Source organism: Crotalus tigris, unplaced genomic scaffold, assembly GCF_016545835.1.
Source record: "Crotalus tigris isolate CLP2741 ecotype Arizona unplaced genomic scaffold, ASM1654583v1 scf7180000018308.1980950, whole genome shotgun sequence".
NCBI classification, from domain to species: Eukaryota; Metazoa; Chordata; class Lepidosauria; order Squamata; family Viperidae; genus Crotalus; species Crotalus tigris.
This window is the reverse complement of record NW_024096936.1, coordinates 1530583-1546709: the sequence shown is the minus strand read 5'-3', so window position 1 is coordinate 1546709 and position 16127 is coordinate 1530583. Positions and strand designations below refer to the sequence as shown.

Genomic DNA, 16127 nt, shown 5'->3' with positions numbered 1-16127 from the left:
AATGAATAAGCCTCTTAATTAGTCATATATGTTTGGGACAAGGGAAAATCTCTTATGACAATAATCAGAAATCATTTTAGGTATGAAATTTTTTCCTAACAAGTTTCTAGACCCCAAGATTATGTCAGTGTACAGTGCATAATTCATGCTACAATCCTATACCAACTTAGAAATCAGCTTTATTGAAATAGTAGGGATATCTTCTGAGTTAGTATGGCCAAGATTACACTGTAAAGTAGGTAATTAATAACAGTAATATCAAGTTGAGTTCAATTTGGGTGATCAAATGGGCACATCTGTGTTCTTTTGTTGATAGCATATAAATTAGTGATATGACTTCCTTTGGTCAGGATAATCATTCAACCTACTTTATAGTTTGCAATAAGCATCTTAACACTTCTTTCTACAGAAACTGTTTTCCTTAGGAGCAGGAGACAGGCAACTGATACAAACTCCTTTACATGATAGCCTTCCAGTTACAGGAACTAGTGTGGGTCTTTTATTTCAACAATTAGGTAGGTTGGTTTTTTATTGTTATGCATTTTTTTCTAAAATGATTAGACAAATGATATGATTACTTGTAGTTGTTTTGACTTTAACAAATTATGTTGCTGGTAGTGTGTTTTAGAATATAATTTACTTGCAATTTGTTAATAATCTCAGTCTTCATTTTTATAACTGTATCAGTATGTTTCTTCATTGTCTATATTGAGTTCATCTCCTTTCCTCCAAAATGAATTCAATAAATCAAAAATTAAAAGTTATAGTAATGAACAGTAATTTAAGGAATTGCATTACTTGAAGTAACACCTTGGTTCTTGGTATCAGTTTTTCCATCTTTCTCAAAGCGGTTATATGAAGTTAAAATAGTTGAAAATATGATCTTCATGTAAATACTGTTTGATTTATTATATAATCCTTTATTTATTTATTTTTAAAAAGTAATCCAGTATTTAATTTTATAAAGAAGCCACTGCATGTGATGCTTATAATAAGAAGAAGAAAGTTGGAAGGGACCTTGAAGGTCATTAGTCCAACCCCTGCTCAGGCAGGAAATCCTATACCATTTAGACAAATGGCTGTCCAGTCTGTTTTTTAAAACTTCCAGTGTTGGAGCATTCACCGCTTCTGGAGGCAGGTTGTTCCACTGGTTAATTGTTCTAACTGTCAGGAAGTTTCTTAGTTCTAGGTTGCTTCTCTCCTTGGTTAGTTTCCATCCATTGCTTCTTGTCCTGCCTTCAGGAGCCTTGGAAAATAGCTTGACTCCCTCTTCTTTGTGGCAGCCCCTGAGATATTGGAATACTGCTATCATGTCCCCCCTCGTCCTTCTCTTCATTAAACTAGACATACCCAATTCCAGCAGCCTTTCCTTATATGCTTTAGCCTCCAGTCCCCTAATCATCTTTGTTGCTCTTCTCTGTACTCTTTCTAGAGTCTCAACATGTTTTTTACATCGTGGTGACCAAAACTGGATTCAGTGTTCCAAGTGTGGCCTTACCAAGGCATTGTAAAGTGGTATTAATACTTCACGTGATCTTGATTCTATCCCTCTGTTAATGCAGCCCAGCACTGTGTTGGCCTTTTTGGCAGCTGCAGTACGCTGCTGGCTCATATTTAAGTGATTGTCCACTAGGACTCCGAGGTCCTAGTTCATTATTTTCATGGTGATGATAATCAATAAATTGAGCAAGCAATAATAGCCCAAAAACACAAAGAGAATTGAACAAATATTGTGTTTTTACTGACAACGTATTATTGAACGAATTATTGAAGACCAAATACTTGGAAAACAAAGTTTCCACTGCAGTACCATTTGAAGTGACAAATGTATTAGATTCAGTGAAGTATTTTCTTATACACATGGGATGCATAGTTCATTCTTCAGTGCTACTGTGTATCCTGAAATTATACCTTTTACTAAATTATTGTCATCTAGAATTCATTGCAACTATATTGGCAACATTAAGAATTATCAATAAATACCCTGGATCTGTAATACCAGACCTGTAATACCATAGCACCATTGATAGCATATTTTTCCTGAGGCTTAATATCATTTGCAAAGCAAATTGTTTGGATGTTCTTACAAACCAAGCCAGGGAGAAATTCAACATACTACCATTGGCATGAATGGATCCAGGAAACAAATTCAGTTTAGCTACAACAAAATTAATTTCCAAATTAGGACAGGTAATAGTTCATGTATTGAGGAAATCTGTTTTTGAGTATAATATCCAGTATTATAGTGGTTTACAGTAATGAGAGCTTCCTTTCCTTTAGAAATCCTGAAAGTCTAGAATTTCTAAGGCTTTTATTTCCTAACCTCTTGTTTGCTGAAACATCCGAACAAATCTCAATTGCTTTTTTGTTAAAGGAAGAGCTAGGAGAATTTTATCTTTTAACTGAAGTGAAAAATCAGTATAATTTTGCATGACCTAATGTTTAACAGTGAAATTGTTAAGACCCTTCATTTTATCATTCCCCAACTGAATCTTAATGTCCTCATTCTAAGGTGACAAAACAGCACAATACAGGAAATACCAGAAGATATTACCTCTTCTAAAAAGTGATGATTAATAGCTTAAGGGCATTTACTCATTTCTATTTTTTGTTACAATAATTATTCAGCCACTTGTAAATCTAGAATTAGGAAACACTGAAGGAATCATCCTGTTTTAAATTTAAATTGTAAATTAAAAATGTATGCTACAATAAAAAGCAAAATCTAATAAGTTGTATCTAAAGCAGAAAAATTGAAAAAAGCAAGCATAGTGAATATTCCATGGTTGACCAAGTTTGTTTATTTGGCAGGCTTGTTTTAGCAACTTCTTATTGGCACAATGTTTGCATGTAGAATGTTAATTAATGAGTACGATTAATCATATAAACTTACTCATCTTAAGCAGGCCATAGAAACTAAAGTTAGTAAAGATGCTTAATATGCTCTGTCATTCCCAATCTATAGTTCTATTTTTGTTACAGATTGGTTTCAAAGGTTACAATAAACATACAAGTGGTCCTCAATTAATGGCAGAAATTGGAATTTTGGTTGCTAACGAGGCAGTTGTAAAGCATGAAGTAATGTGATAGCACTCCTCATACTTCCCACTGCCCTCACTGAGGACCTTATCACAACTTCCTGCCAGCTTCCAACAAGTAAATCAATGGGGAAGCCAGCAGAAAATTACAGTTGGCTCACAAACAGACTGACAGGCAGGTAAGTGGCTGCTGCCAGCTGCAGGAGGGGGCATGAGATGCCACTGCAGTACATTGAAAACATGCCAGGGCTTGGGATGGCTCAGACCTTAGGAACTCACCAAATGCAAATTCTTTATTCCACAAGTTCTCCACATATTAAAAAGCCCCAAATGGTCTTTGTCTGGAACATTGTTTCAAATTTGCACCCTTTCAGTTATCTGTGTAGCTTTTCAGAGGTTAAAAACATGAATTTCATTAAAAATTCCTAACCTTTGACCCTTTGAAAATTTCTAACTGTATTATTGTCTTTTAGATTATTATAGTTATTTTATGTATTGTTGTCCTGAATATTCACTATTAAAAATGTATCTTTACTTTTAGGAAAATGAGGCAGGGTACAAATAACAGCAACAAATATTTTACACAGAGTTCTTGATTTACGACCAGTGGCTTAGTGATCATTCAGAGTTACAGTGGATTTCCTCCCCCCCTCAAAAAAATACTTACGACTTGGTTCCAAAGCGACCACATTTCAGATGCTTGGCACTTAACCCTCATATACAGCTATTTTCAGCATCCATGATCACGGGACTGTGATTTACTACCTTTTTGTAAAAACCTGGCATTTACTTCCAATTTTCAGCAATGTTCAGCATTAAGCCCCATAGTGAACAATGGGGTCACTTAACAATTGTGTTCAATTAATACCATGGATTCCCTAAATGACCATGGTGATTGGCTTAACAATTGTTACAAAAAAGGTTGTAAAATCAGATCAATCACATGGTGAGCCACTTTACAGCTGTCATGACTTATAACCATAATAGTCAGGCTCCATTACGATTTTAAGTCAAGGACTACTAAAGTTGTTAACTTTAGTTATATTTAATTCAGCTCAAACATTAATGTAACAAAACTTGTTTATGTAAAAAATAACACTGAATCACTAAACCTTCCTTCCGCACTTTTTAACATCATTTTTATTTAACTATTGTCCGTGGGCAAATGAATGGTTGGAAAATTGAGGATGAAATAGTGAACCCTGTTGGTTCTGAATTATGACTTATTACAAAATAATTTATTAGAATCATGAATTCACAGCTGTTAAGGGAGGGATTTCCACTGTGAAGTAGTCTCTGCTTCAGCCAGGAATGACCACTAATGAAAGAATTCAGTGTTAAGGCAATAAGCAGCCCAGTAGAAAGGCAACCCTTTTATATGTATGTATGTCACACAGAAAGTAACACTTGTGGGAAAATAACTGTATAATATAATTGTACAATGTAATTGTATAATATAATTTTTCAAAAATATAAATATAATTGTATTAGCACAAATGAACCTATTTTTAATAAATTGTTCTCATCTGTGTACTAAATATAGAATAACCACTTGCAAAATAATTCGATAATTTACAGAGACATTGTGCAATATTGTGTGTAACTCACTCATCTTCCTTTCCTCACTTTTGGACAGAAGTTAAGGAAGGTTCTGTCTACATCATGCAGAACACATTGTTTCTAAAAAAAGAAACATCCAGAGCACAAATAACATTTGTTGTCAGTAGTTCAAAAATAGTTTGAATTTTTATTATTTCATAAGATAGATGTATGAAATGCAAATTTGAAAATTCCTATGTTTTAAAATACCTACTTGTAATAAAATTAAGAGAGGCTTGTCAAGATTTACAATGTTCTTTTTCTTTTTTAAAAAATGATACTATTATAATTCTGAAGGCTTCACTGAAACAATGAAAGCCAAGTTACCTATTTTCAATCTTGATTTTAATTAGTTCAAGGATAATTTTAATTTAAATAGTCTCAGTAATTGTTAGTTACTTCTATTTGAAAAAAAATCATCAAAAGTAACACAAGGACACAAGAGAGCTATTGACTGAATAAAATTTGGTCTTCTCATACAGACTAACAAGCCTATTTTTCAGAGATAAGAATAGGTATTAGACTAACCTATAATAATTACTCTGTCTTCTGGTCCATTAAGAGCACCAAAATGCAAGTGCCATGATGAACCTTAATTTGTGTATAGTATATGTGGTTATAAAAGGAATAGATAATATTTTTTGGCCATGGGCCACATTCATGTATTCATGTTAAATCCAGTTACTGATGGCTCCAATAGTATGGAAATGACATACTGATGCCATCAAATGGAATTTCATGTTGAACTTTATTAGCTTTCTCAAGGGTTTGGAGAGGATTAAAGGTGAAGGTATAAAACATCTATTTTACTTGTTTTTTTTTTTAAAAAAACTCTCAAAATTGCTCTTCCAGTTACTTTTTTTTTTTTTTGGCTACCAAATGTTGACATCCGATTTTAAGCAATATCAAATGCTTCTTTGGGCTTCTGGGATATGTATTCCTGATAAATAGTTTAAAAACTTGTTTCCTTTAGGAAATAAATATATATAAATACTGAAATAGCTTTCAGTAGCAGTGATCAGGTAAAGAAAGGATATTGTAGTTACTGTACTTAAAGGAAGACTACCAAAGGAGAAGTTCTGTTGGTATTATGTAGGACAATTTGGTTGAGTCTCAGGTTTGGGATGGAAGCAGATACATTATTTTACTGAAAGATTTACAGAAAAATGGACAAGGCAGAACTTAATCCTAATAAGACAGAGGTGCTATATGTAGGAAAACTGCTTTCTTTGCTACTACATAGGATAATGCTGTTTCTGAAATGAAAATTATGCTACTTAGATTATATGTGAGTGAACAATATGTATCAAGGGCCTTCTTTTCATTAGCTGTGCTTTAGTTATATGAAATTTATGTTATGTGTTCTACATAAAAATAAATAATTTGTGTGCTAGTTAGTACTGGAAGTCCTTGCTTAATGACAGTATTTAAGATCAGAATGTTTATTACTAAGCAATATGGTCATAAAGTGCAAATTTATGTGATAGCACTACTTTGCTTTGTTATCAGTCAGCAATCCCTGGTTACCATTGTTAAGCAAATCACTGCTGGTCATTAAGTGAGGACCTCACATGACCACATCTGCCAACTTCCTCATTGATTTGGCTTGAAGGAAGAGAACAGGATGGTAATAAATCGCAATCATGTGACCATGGGATACTGCAACAGTCAGAAATCTGGGCTAGATGCCATCACCCCCATTGCAATCATATGACTGCAGGGGCATTGCGAGAGTTGAAACTTTGAATACCAGTCGTATGTACCACTTGTTGTTCATAAATTTGAACAGTCACTGAATGAGGGGTCATTAACCAAGCACCATCTGTACAGAGGTTTATTTGTATACCATTAGGCAATAGTGGTAATAGCATCTGATTTGTGAATTTGTGCTAATTCTACCAAACCATATGATTACAGTCTTCAAACAGGCACTGATGTCTCATCTATGTGCTCTGGCTTATAATTAGTGTTAATTGATTTTATTTCTGAATTCTTGATCTGGTTTTTCTCCAAACATTGTTTTAGTACTATATAAACAAACAGTAGGGTTTTTTTTTAAAAAAAAAAACCACACACATCAATTTGAAAGTGCATGGTTTATTAATAATTTAAACATCTTGTTCATATCTTAAAATACAAACATAACTCATGTCATACAGCCTAGTCTTAATTGGAAATGTTCTTGAGCAATCATGCTTAATCGTGCAGGTCAAATATGCATCTGTCATTTGCTTTATGCATTGCTGTTAAAAATACTAGTCAACCGTTAAGAAAATATAATTTATACCTAATGTTTGAACAATTTTGGAAAGTTGTCTTATCAACCAATGATTGATTTATTCCCTTATGAATGAGGGCTATTTAAGTTCAAATATTTTTCTTGTAAAATAAATTATATTAGAATAAAATGATACAACGTATGTTTTATTTTATTGTGTGTTAAACACCAGCTTTAGAAAACATCTTTGCAAAAACAGGATTCATGTAACTGGCTTCTAAATAAAGTTCATTGTCTTGGCATTTTAAATCAGGAAGATGATGATTGGAATGGAATGAAGGATCTGACCCTTGCAAATATTCCAAATTTAGCAGAAGCTGTTGTAGTCTGAAAATATTGCAAGGTTAACAGTTGATTCTATGCAAGAAACAAAAATAGTACCATTAATTATTGAAGGCTATGGCTGTGAATTTGCAGTTTCAGGATTACTGATATGAAGTTGCAGTTACTAGACCATAATAAAAGAGTATGAACTTTTTGAAATGGAGAGTTTAAATTCTAAAATAATTTTGAATTATTTAACATTTTGAAATTCAAAGAATTAATTACTGCCATGAACTATATAATTACTTAAAAATTAAGTTTTATTGTATGCAAAACAATGACATTCCCAACACATTCAAAATTAACTGTAACAATGAGGAATTTTATTGCACTTAGAATTATAATACCTGACATAGCAAGAGTTTTATATTTCACTCTTAATTGTCCCAGAATGTTATGATCAAAGCTACTGGTATATCACCTTTTATGTCTCACAGCATACAATAAAGCATTTACTACAGGATGTTGACCTTACACTGACCTATTTTAAGTGTAGATTGCCAAATGATGATTCTATTCCTTTGGAATTTGAAGGCTTAATTATTCTGGTAACCAATTACAAAGCGTTAAAAAAATCAATAGCATCCCAAATAAAAAATGAAAAAGCTAAAACAAACAACTGAAACCAGATACATATTAAGTATTGTGTCCGCCAAGGTTCCACCTTTAGTATATCAGATTTTGTATAATAGGAAACATAAAATACTCTTTATATGAAAATATGTTTTATTCTCCATACAACTTAATGATCAGTTGTCCTGGCTTCTGTTTCTGGGAATGTAATGTGGTTTTATCATATTTTGGTGTATAAAATTGGCCATTTCTATCTAGATATATGGTCAGTGTTATTACTCCTGAGTAAAACAGGAAATCAGTCACTATTTACTGTTCAATAATTCTGTCAAAATGTTAAATATCTGCATCCATATACAGTATTTTCCATGTGGTAGAAACTGGTTTTTCCCTATCTATATTTTTTTATTCTAATTAGAATAATATTGTTTTATTTCCTGAAATTACTGCATCATTTGTGAATTTTTCCAGGATATTCCAAAATTATATACTGCAAAGGTTCCGTATGTTAGCAATACTTTTCTGCTACATACTAAAAACTAAGTATAATATTACAAGTCAGCATTTCTTCAGGATTGGCTTTCGGTTTTCTTATTTCTAAGCTTTTAATTGCACAATGCTTTTTTACTCTTATTTTACATTTCTGATTATAAAGTATTGATATATAACACACCTGGGTGCAGATGCTCAATTAATAAAATAGCATATTGCTGTAACATGTGCACTGACTTATACCTGCATTCTGCTTTCCATCAAACACTGCTCAAGATTGCAGAAAATAATTGCAATATAACTGCAGTAATGTACACAGTAAAAAAATAGGATCTGAACAATGAAATGAAAGTTTAGCTTGCAACTTAAATATAAGTTGTAAGCTAAACTTTTGTCCAAGCCTAAGGGACTGATTGTATAGCAGTAGCACTTAGACTTATGTACCACTTCACAGCGCTTTACAACCCTCTCTAAGTGGTTTACATAGTCAGCATATTGCCCCCAAGAATCTGGGTCCTCATTTTATTGACCTCAGAACAATGGAAGGCTGAGTCAACCTCAAGACAGTGAGAACTGAACTGCCAAACTGCTGGCAGTTGTCAGTCAGCAGAATTAGCTTGCAGTACTGCATTCTAACCACCGCGCCAATATGGTTCTTATGAATGCAAATGACATATAAGAAAAATGCAGATTTCCACATCTTGGAGTCAGCCACTCAGATGGCCCTCTGTCATGTTCCTAATAGTTGCACTTAAGATGTTGGCAAGACAAAAAGTCCTATTCAAATGTTTTAAATTGGGATAGGATATAATGTGTAATTTATTTATTTGGATGACCTCATCCCATACCAGAAATGTTTAGCACTTTGAATTGTGTTGGGAATGTAGCAATAAACAATATTTGCTGGTATTTTCTGGATTAGCCTTCAATTTGCACACTGTCATCAAACTCTAATAATGAACTTGAAATTTTTCCTTGGATTTAGATAGAAATGAAAATATTATCAGTATACTGCATCATAAATCCAGATGACCTTGCACATCTGTTTCATGTATAATAATATTTATGAAATAGGTGACAAGAGATTGGAAGAGATCAAACTACATTCAAATACAAAAAAAAGACTTAACAAAGTATGTAAATTATCATACAATATTTAGCACAATTTCAGTTGCTAGAAAGATAATCCTTAGGATCATGCAATGTAGATTGCAATGCAATGCATGTAGATCCCTGTATGGAAAAAGAAATGTCAGGTATTTAAGTTGATTTTAGAAGAGACAAGGGAACATAAGACATTATTACTGATGCACGCTGGATAATTAAAACAGGCAAGAATACTAAAAAGACAGTAGGTACTTCATTGATAGAAAGGTCTTTGATTGCATTGATCGTGACAATAGTGGAATATGCTTAGAAATATGAAAACTTCAGAACATCTCATTCTTCTCATGCAAAACCTATATATGGACCAAGAAGCCACCCAACAGATAGCTTCAGATTGGCAAAGGAATAAGACAAAGCTCTATATTCTCCTCTTATTTATTTAAGCTATATATTTGTGAAGCATGGTTTTAAAAGTGAAGGAAAACCTGTACTATACTGGTGTCAGCTTCTGCCTTTTAGGATCAACCATTAACAGTAAAGAAATAAGTAGTAAAGAAATACACCACAGACTAGCACTTGGTAAAGCAGCCATAAAGTCCTTAGAAAAGATATTTGGATGTCATGATGTGTCTATATCTACAAAGATTAGAATTCTGCAAATTGGTATTCCCTGTGACACTCTGTGGAAGCAAAAATTGGAGTTTGAAGAAGCAGGATGGAAGGAATATTGACACTTTTGAACATTGATGTTAGAGAAGACTCTTAAGGTTAACATGGACAATCAAAAAACAAACAAATGGATCATCAAAAAAATGCCAGGATTTGAGACACAAATGACCAGGCTCAATTTATCCCACTTCCTGATATTAAAATACAAACACAATCCTTAAAATAAATTGGTCCCAGTTTTTTAACAACTTCAAACTTTATTAACAGCTCTTTGAAGTGGCTCAGAATTGATAAGTGGTACAATATAGAGATGTTATGTGTTCTAATTTCCTTGCTTCCATTAGCCCTAAGAGCTAAATGGATCAACATTTGAAGTTTTCTACAAAGACAGACCCATGCAGGGACCTTATTCCCCAGCCTGTACTCCTGTTGGGCAAGTATATATTCTACAATTCTACATTTTTATTTTTTTCTCCATTTAGGAAATCCAAACTCCTTTGAGATTCTAGTTTGATTTGAATAATAAGTTAATTATGCATTCTTCAGAAATAAGTCCACAATTTGTGAAATCTGTTCTTTATTACTAAACATAATAACTTATTTTTGATTATTCTACAGCATAAAATACCCAAATCTTTATTAGGCAAGAGACATCAGGATTCTCTAAATGCAGTTTAAGAAAGCTGTATATCCAATTTCTTTAGTGAACCCGATTTCCCTTCTGATTAAATATTGCTTGCATCACTTTTTAGAATAATTCAGAAAATTTCTCTGATAACTGCTAACCCATATTTGTGAATTAGTCTCACTAAATTACTGATAATTGGAACCCAGAAATTGTGCAAGCCTGTTCTCAGTTTCATCATGTAGCAATTCCGGTAAATTCTATAATTCTTAGTGAAGTCCTTAAAATCTACAATGCTTTTTGTGTTAAAATGGTAACGCTTTAAACAATGCAGTATGTACGTGAGTGTCTATGTGTAGCTTGTAAATCATTTTTAGAACAACAGGAAACAGGATGATTGATTACATTTTTTAAAAAAAAATAGGAAGTCAGATATTTCACTGCAAATTACTTACCTTTTCAAATCTTTAAAAACAGTAAAAAAATTAGTCAGGAAGCTTCTGTCAATTTTTTTCAAACATATGGATAATATTCAACAGGAAGCATGCTTGACTATGGAAGCTTAATCTGTAATAATGAATACTAGATAGATTGTTTATTTGTTTTAGCATTGTCTGGTCTGTTTGTGCCCTTGGCTAGACAGTATCACAGATGTGTTTTGAAGTTCAAGGTGACAACAAATACAGTTCTGCCTTCCAGCCTAAGGAAGCATGGAGAGCTGTCTTTAAAGTTGACGTTGCAATTGGTTGTTTTTCAGAAGTTGAAGGGCATTTTATTTCACTTTCATATTTTTACATTACTTAAAGTAAATTGTTATTACTTATTACTGTTACTTACTGATTGAAAGAAATCTTATTTTATCCTTCAACTGTTTCAACTTTTGGAGTTAAACATTGTTTTATGTACTTTTCTAACAATCTTAGTTTTTAAGGCAGTAACTAAAACTTTGATTTTTTGGAGCTATACTTGCTGATATTAGCAAGCCCTGAATAGCACCATGGATATAAAGTTATATGGTTTTGTTACATTTTAGAGATGTAAATATCTTCCACTTCTAAAGTCCTGTTCAAAGAAAGAATTTCACTTTATATAAATTCACATTGTATACCAGGGATAATAGAATGAATACCTATTTAGAGGCATATACAAAAAGATGAGAAGATCAAAGAACATAAGGCAGACCCAGAAGAACAAATTACATCAAAGACACACTAGAATCAAGCCACTTCATATTTGTTGCCATGCCATAGGCTGAACGATGGGCCAAAGGTGCTGTCTGTGAGTTCTAGACTTGCAAATGTAGAGGCTGTGCTCTCTGAATAAGCTTGCAATTTGTAGAGAGTGAGGACAGCGGTGGAGAGTATACAGATTGATTATAACAAGTGCTGGGAATAATTATCACATAAGCCAGTAGTGCTCAAAGTGTTTTAGGGTAAAAAATGAATTTGGAGCTAAAACTCTATGTGCTTCCTAAATTATCAGCTATTTAAAATACAAGTGTTCTTGAATATTTGTTGTTTACACTTCAAAATTTAGGATATGGATAAGATTTTTTTCAGGAAAATAGGAGAATTGGTTAAATGTTATTCTACAAGCATTCCAAATTAGAAGGAGATGATTTTTTTTTCTTTATTCGAAATCCACTCCTGAAGCTTCTTAAATTATTACAGATGCTTTTTTATTTTCCCAAATATGCACTGATTAGCACAAGAACCAAATACTATGCTACTAGTAGTTGCCAAAAGGAAGTAGCTCTAAACATAGTTAGTTTTAGAATAATTGTTTTAAACATGATATCAGTGTAAGGAAAAAAAATATAATCTCATACACTTCAGTAAGATTTGAAATATAATTAATAATGTGCATGGGAGAGAGGTAATTTTTGACCAATAGGAGACATTTATTTAGTGGTTACAAGATCTGGATATTGTAATGGGAAGAGAATAATTGAAAGAAGAAGTACCACATGAGATATATTATAATAGCAGGGAATGAAATTTACAGTAGTAAGTACACACACAAAGCTGGAGAAACTAGAAGTATGCAAATTCTCATTTTTTTAAAAAAATGGAAGTGTTTGGAAGATTATTAGTGAAAATTATTCTTATTTTGTTTCCAGTATATATCCTTTTCCACTATTTGGTTGGGAAGTGAAAAATACAGAAGGAAGATCTGCCAAACTGCTTTTATATTATAGCGGAAAGTTGATTCAGATGAGGCTTTTTCTTTCTAGCTCAATACATTTAGTTGTTTGTACTGTTCACTTAATTTTGTTTAGGTATTGTATACTTATGGGACCAACTGACTTTCATGTATTCTCTCAGTATGGGTATTATAAATGGATGGATACCTAAATGAAATCATGCATCAAATCTTTATTTCAGTCATTGGTCAACATTAGATAATCAACCCAAAAACATGATTAGAACAAAATAGCCAAATCCAGAAACCCTTCATTCTCCAGCATGTAGAGGAATGTAGACTCCACGCATGGGTTGATTTAGTCTTCTAGCTCAATCAGACCAAACAATCAAAGTTGCCACGCCTCTGCAGGGTCTGACCATGCCCCAGTTTTCGTTTGGTCTCAGCCCTGAAGACACATGAGAATTTGGCTCCTAATTTAGATTCAGAAAGGTAGTTATTGCCATTCGTGGTTTCTCTATCCTTTTTTTCCTTCTTGGGGGGGGGGATTGGTTCAGCTCTGAGCTCAGTGCTGCACCATTTCTTCTCTCTTAATCAATCCCTTCTCCGTGAGTTTTCAGAGGCAGACAGCTGATCGTAGATTGCTGCCTCCTCATTACAATCCACCTGCCCCACCCCCTCCCAAGATCTTCGCTGTGAATGCGAAGCTAAACTACTAATTTTCAGCTGAAAACTGAAATCATCTTCTTAGGTTAGTTACCAATTCAAACAACCTGCGGGCGTCATTTTGAGCCTCTAGAAGGCTCGATCCTCACACTACTCAAGTACTTCCTTGTTACTGTTGATTGTCAGCTGTAAATTATCCCCCCCCCCAAAAAAAACAGCAGGTGAACTGTTTGACTAAAAGAGCTGATTACCAGATTACTTGCAGGAGAGGATTTTTTTTCTCAGCTTGTTTCATCTCTCATCAGATTGTCCCGGCCGCCATTTTGGGCTCCGCCCGATCACACACATTAAATTGACTGCTTTGTCCTAATTACAGCCTTTTCAGTCACGAAGTAACTCACTTATTTGGTGATTCTCCCTAAGTTGGGGGGGGAATAGGAGTTCTAATTACATTTCTTTAGATCTTCATTCAGCTGCTTAATAGGCACCATCTCAGGTTGCCTAGTGGACATAGGGAAAATACCTTGAGTCTCTACTCCATTTTATCTGGTAATATTCCAGACTGTGACTTACCAATACCTTTTAAATATCCAGTGCCAACAGATTGGATGGCTGCTTGCCTTGCCTGTTTTCCGCTGTCTCATAGTGGTCGGCACTTACTGTCCTAGCCGTCACTAAGTGAGACGCGAGGGTCAAAAAAAAATCAATTAAAATAAAACAGAATTAAATTAAACAAGATATATACTATATTCATGTATAGACTTATCTTTAATTTGATACCTTTTCGGCCAAATTGTCTCTATTACAGTGGGCCTGAAAAATTGAATGGGGAGGACAGCCCCTGAGCATAGCGTGGCTTATATCGCGTAGTGACTCCATGCTTAACGGTGGGCCGGACCTCACAGACCCTCGTGCAGGCCTGTACCACCCAGGTGGGCCGTGGCCTTCCTTTCTCCTGCAGACCAAGGGCCGATCCAGGGATCTCCTGGTGAAAACCTGCCCTTTCTTCTCCTGCAGAACAGGACTGATCCAGGGATCTCCTGGTGACAACCTGTCTTTTCTTCTACTGCAGTACAGGCCAGATCCAGGGATCTCCTGGTGAACACCTGTTGTTTATTTCCTATTGTTTATTTCAATATGGCGGATAACACCGTTTCACAGGCTTCCACCTCCAGTGGAAATATAAAACGCAAGCCATCCAGTCTGGATACACCTGCAAAGGCCAAGGTCAAACGGACCTCTAAGGCCGATGACAAGCAAGCAGATAGCAGACACGGGGTGCTGGAGCGACAATTCTCCAAAGCCCAGCGGCAGACAGGAGAGATGCAGCTTATCCCCTCACCTCCTCTTGCATCCACATCAGGGGAGCATCGACCTTCCCCTCTTACACAGGCTTGGTCTCCCAAGCAGACCCTGGACCAGGGTCCCTTGCTGGGATATGAACGGGACCATCTGTCCCTCTTTGACCGAGAATTGAGATTACAGGTCCAAGATTCAATTCCAGCTGCTGAGCCAGGACCTTCCTCAGTGTCTTGTGGGTCTCAGGGGGAGGTTACTACAGTCGTCCCTCCCCAAATCCCTTCAGCATCTTTCATGCCGATGGCGGCGGGTCTTCGGGGCCCCGAACATCCTTCATTTACTGTCCAGCTCCAAGCCATGATCTCACAGGCAGTGGTTCAGGCAATGGCGGCTTCTGGGAGGGCCATTCCGGTCCAAGGACCGTCAACCCCCCTTACGCCCACGGAAACTAGGCATCCCAGGGAGTATGTGATTTCAGATCACGGTTCTCCACCTCAATCTGAAGGGAGCGAGATATCAGATTTTTCTGCTCAGATTCCAGAAGAAGGCATGTGGTCAGACGGGGAAGACATTCAGGCGGAGGCCACTCCTATGGTAGGGGTGTTTAATCCAAATTCCTTCTATCCTCTTTTAGAAAAGGCCTATGTCACCGGAAAAATTGAACCCGTGAAACCACAGACGACTGATCTGACCCACTGTTTCTGGAACCGGTAGAGAAGAACCTACAGATACCTTGCCCCCCTATGTTTCTCAAATCCATTCAGGATCAGTGGGGATCTCCTGGAAGTTTCTCTGCTCTTGGGGGATTAGATCGTAAGCTCTTAGATACGGTCCCTTCCCTCAACGATGTCCTCGAAGTTCCGAGTGTAGACGAGGCTCTCGCCCCCATACTGTCAGACACCAAAATCCCAGGAGATATGTCGGAGGCCCTTAAGGCTGAGGACAAGAAGTCTGAGATTTCCCTCAAAAGGACCCATCAGGCATCGGCTTGGGCTATAAGAGCCTCAACATCTAACTCTTTTTTGCTAGAATTGCATTAATCTGGCTCAGGGAATTACAGGCCAGATTATCCCCAGACGAGGTAAGGGTTCACCAGGATGTCACTAAACTAAGGGCCGCACTGGAATACATGGCAGATGTGTCTCTGCAGTCGGCCAAATATTCGGCTCGGGCCATAGCTTCCAACGTGGCCGCACGCCGGTTATTCTGGCTAAAAAATTGGAAGGCCGATACCAGGCACAAATGGAGAGTAGCTGCGGCACCATATCATAAGGGTCGCCTTTTTGGAGAGGCTCTCACTCCTTACCTGACTGAA

The 16127-nt window shown here is 35.6% G+C and overlaps 1 protein-coding gene across 2 annotated transcripts in view; it reads left to right on the top strand.

Annotated features, from left to right (window-relative positions):
• Nucleotides 1–16127, top strand: part of SBF2 (SET binding factor 2) — a 228370-nt gene that overhangs the window by 108679 nt on the left and 103564 nt on the right. For both annotated transcript variants that reach the window (XM_039350252.1, XM_039350253.1), the window contains exon 6: nt 410–515. In XM_039350252.1, the coding sequence (XP_039206186.1) occupies nt 410–515 (106 nt within the window). The remainder of the gene's footprint in view (nt 1–409; nt 516–16127) is intronic.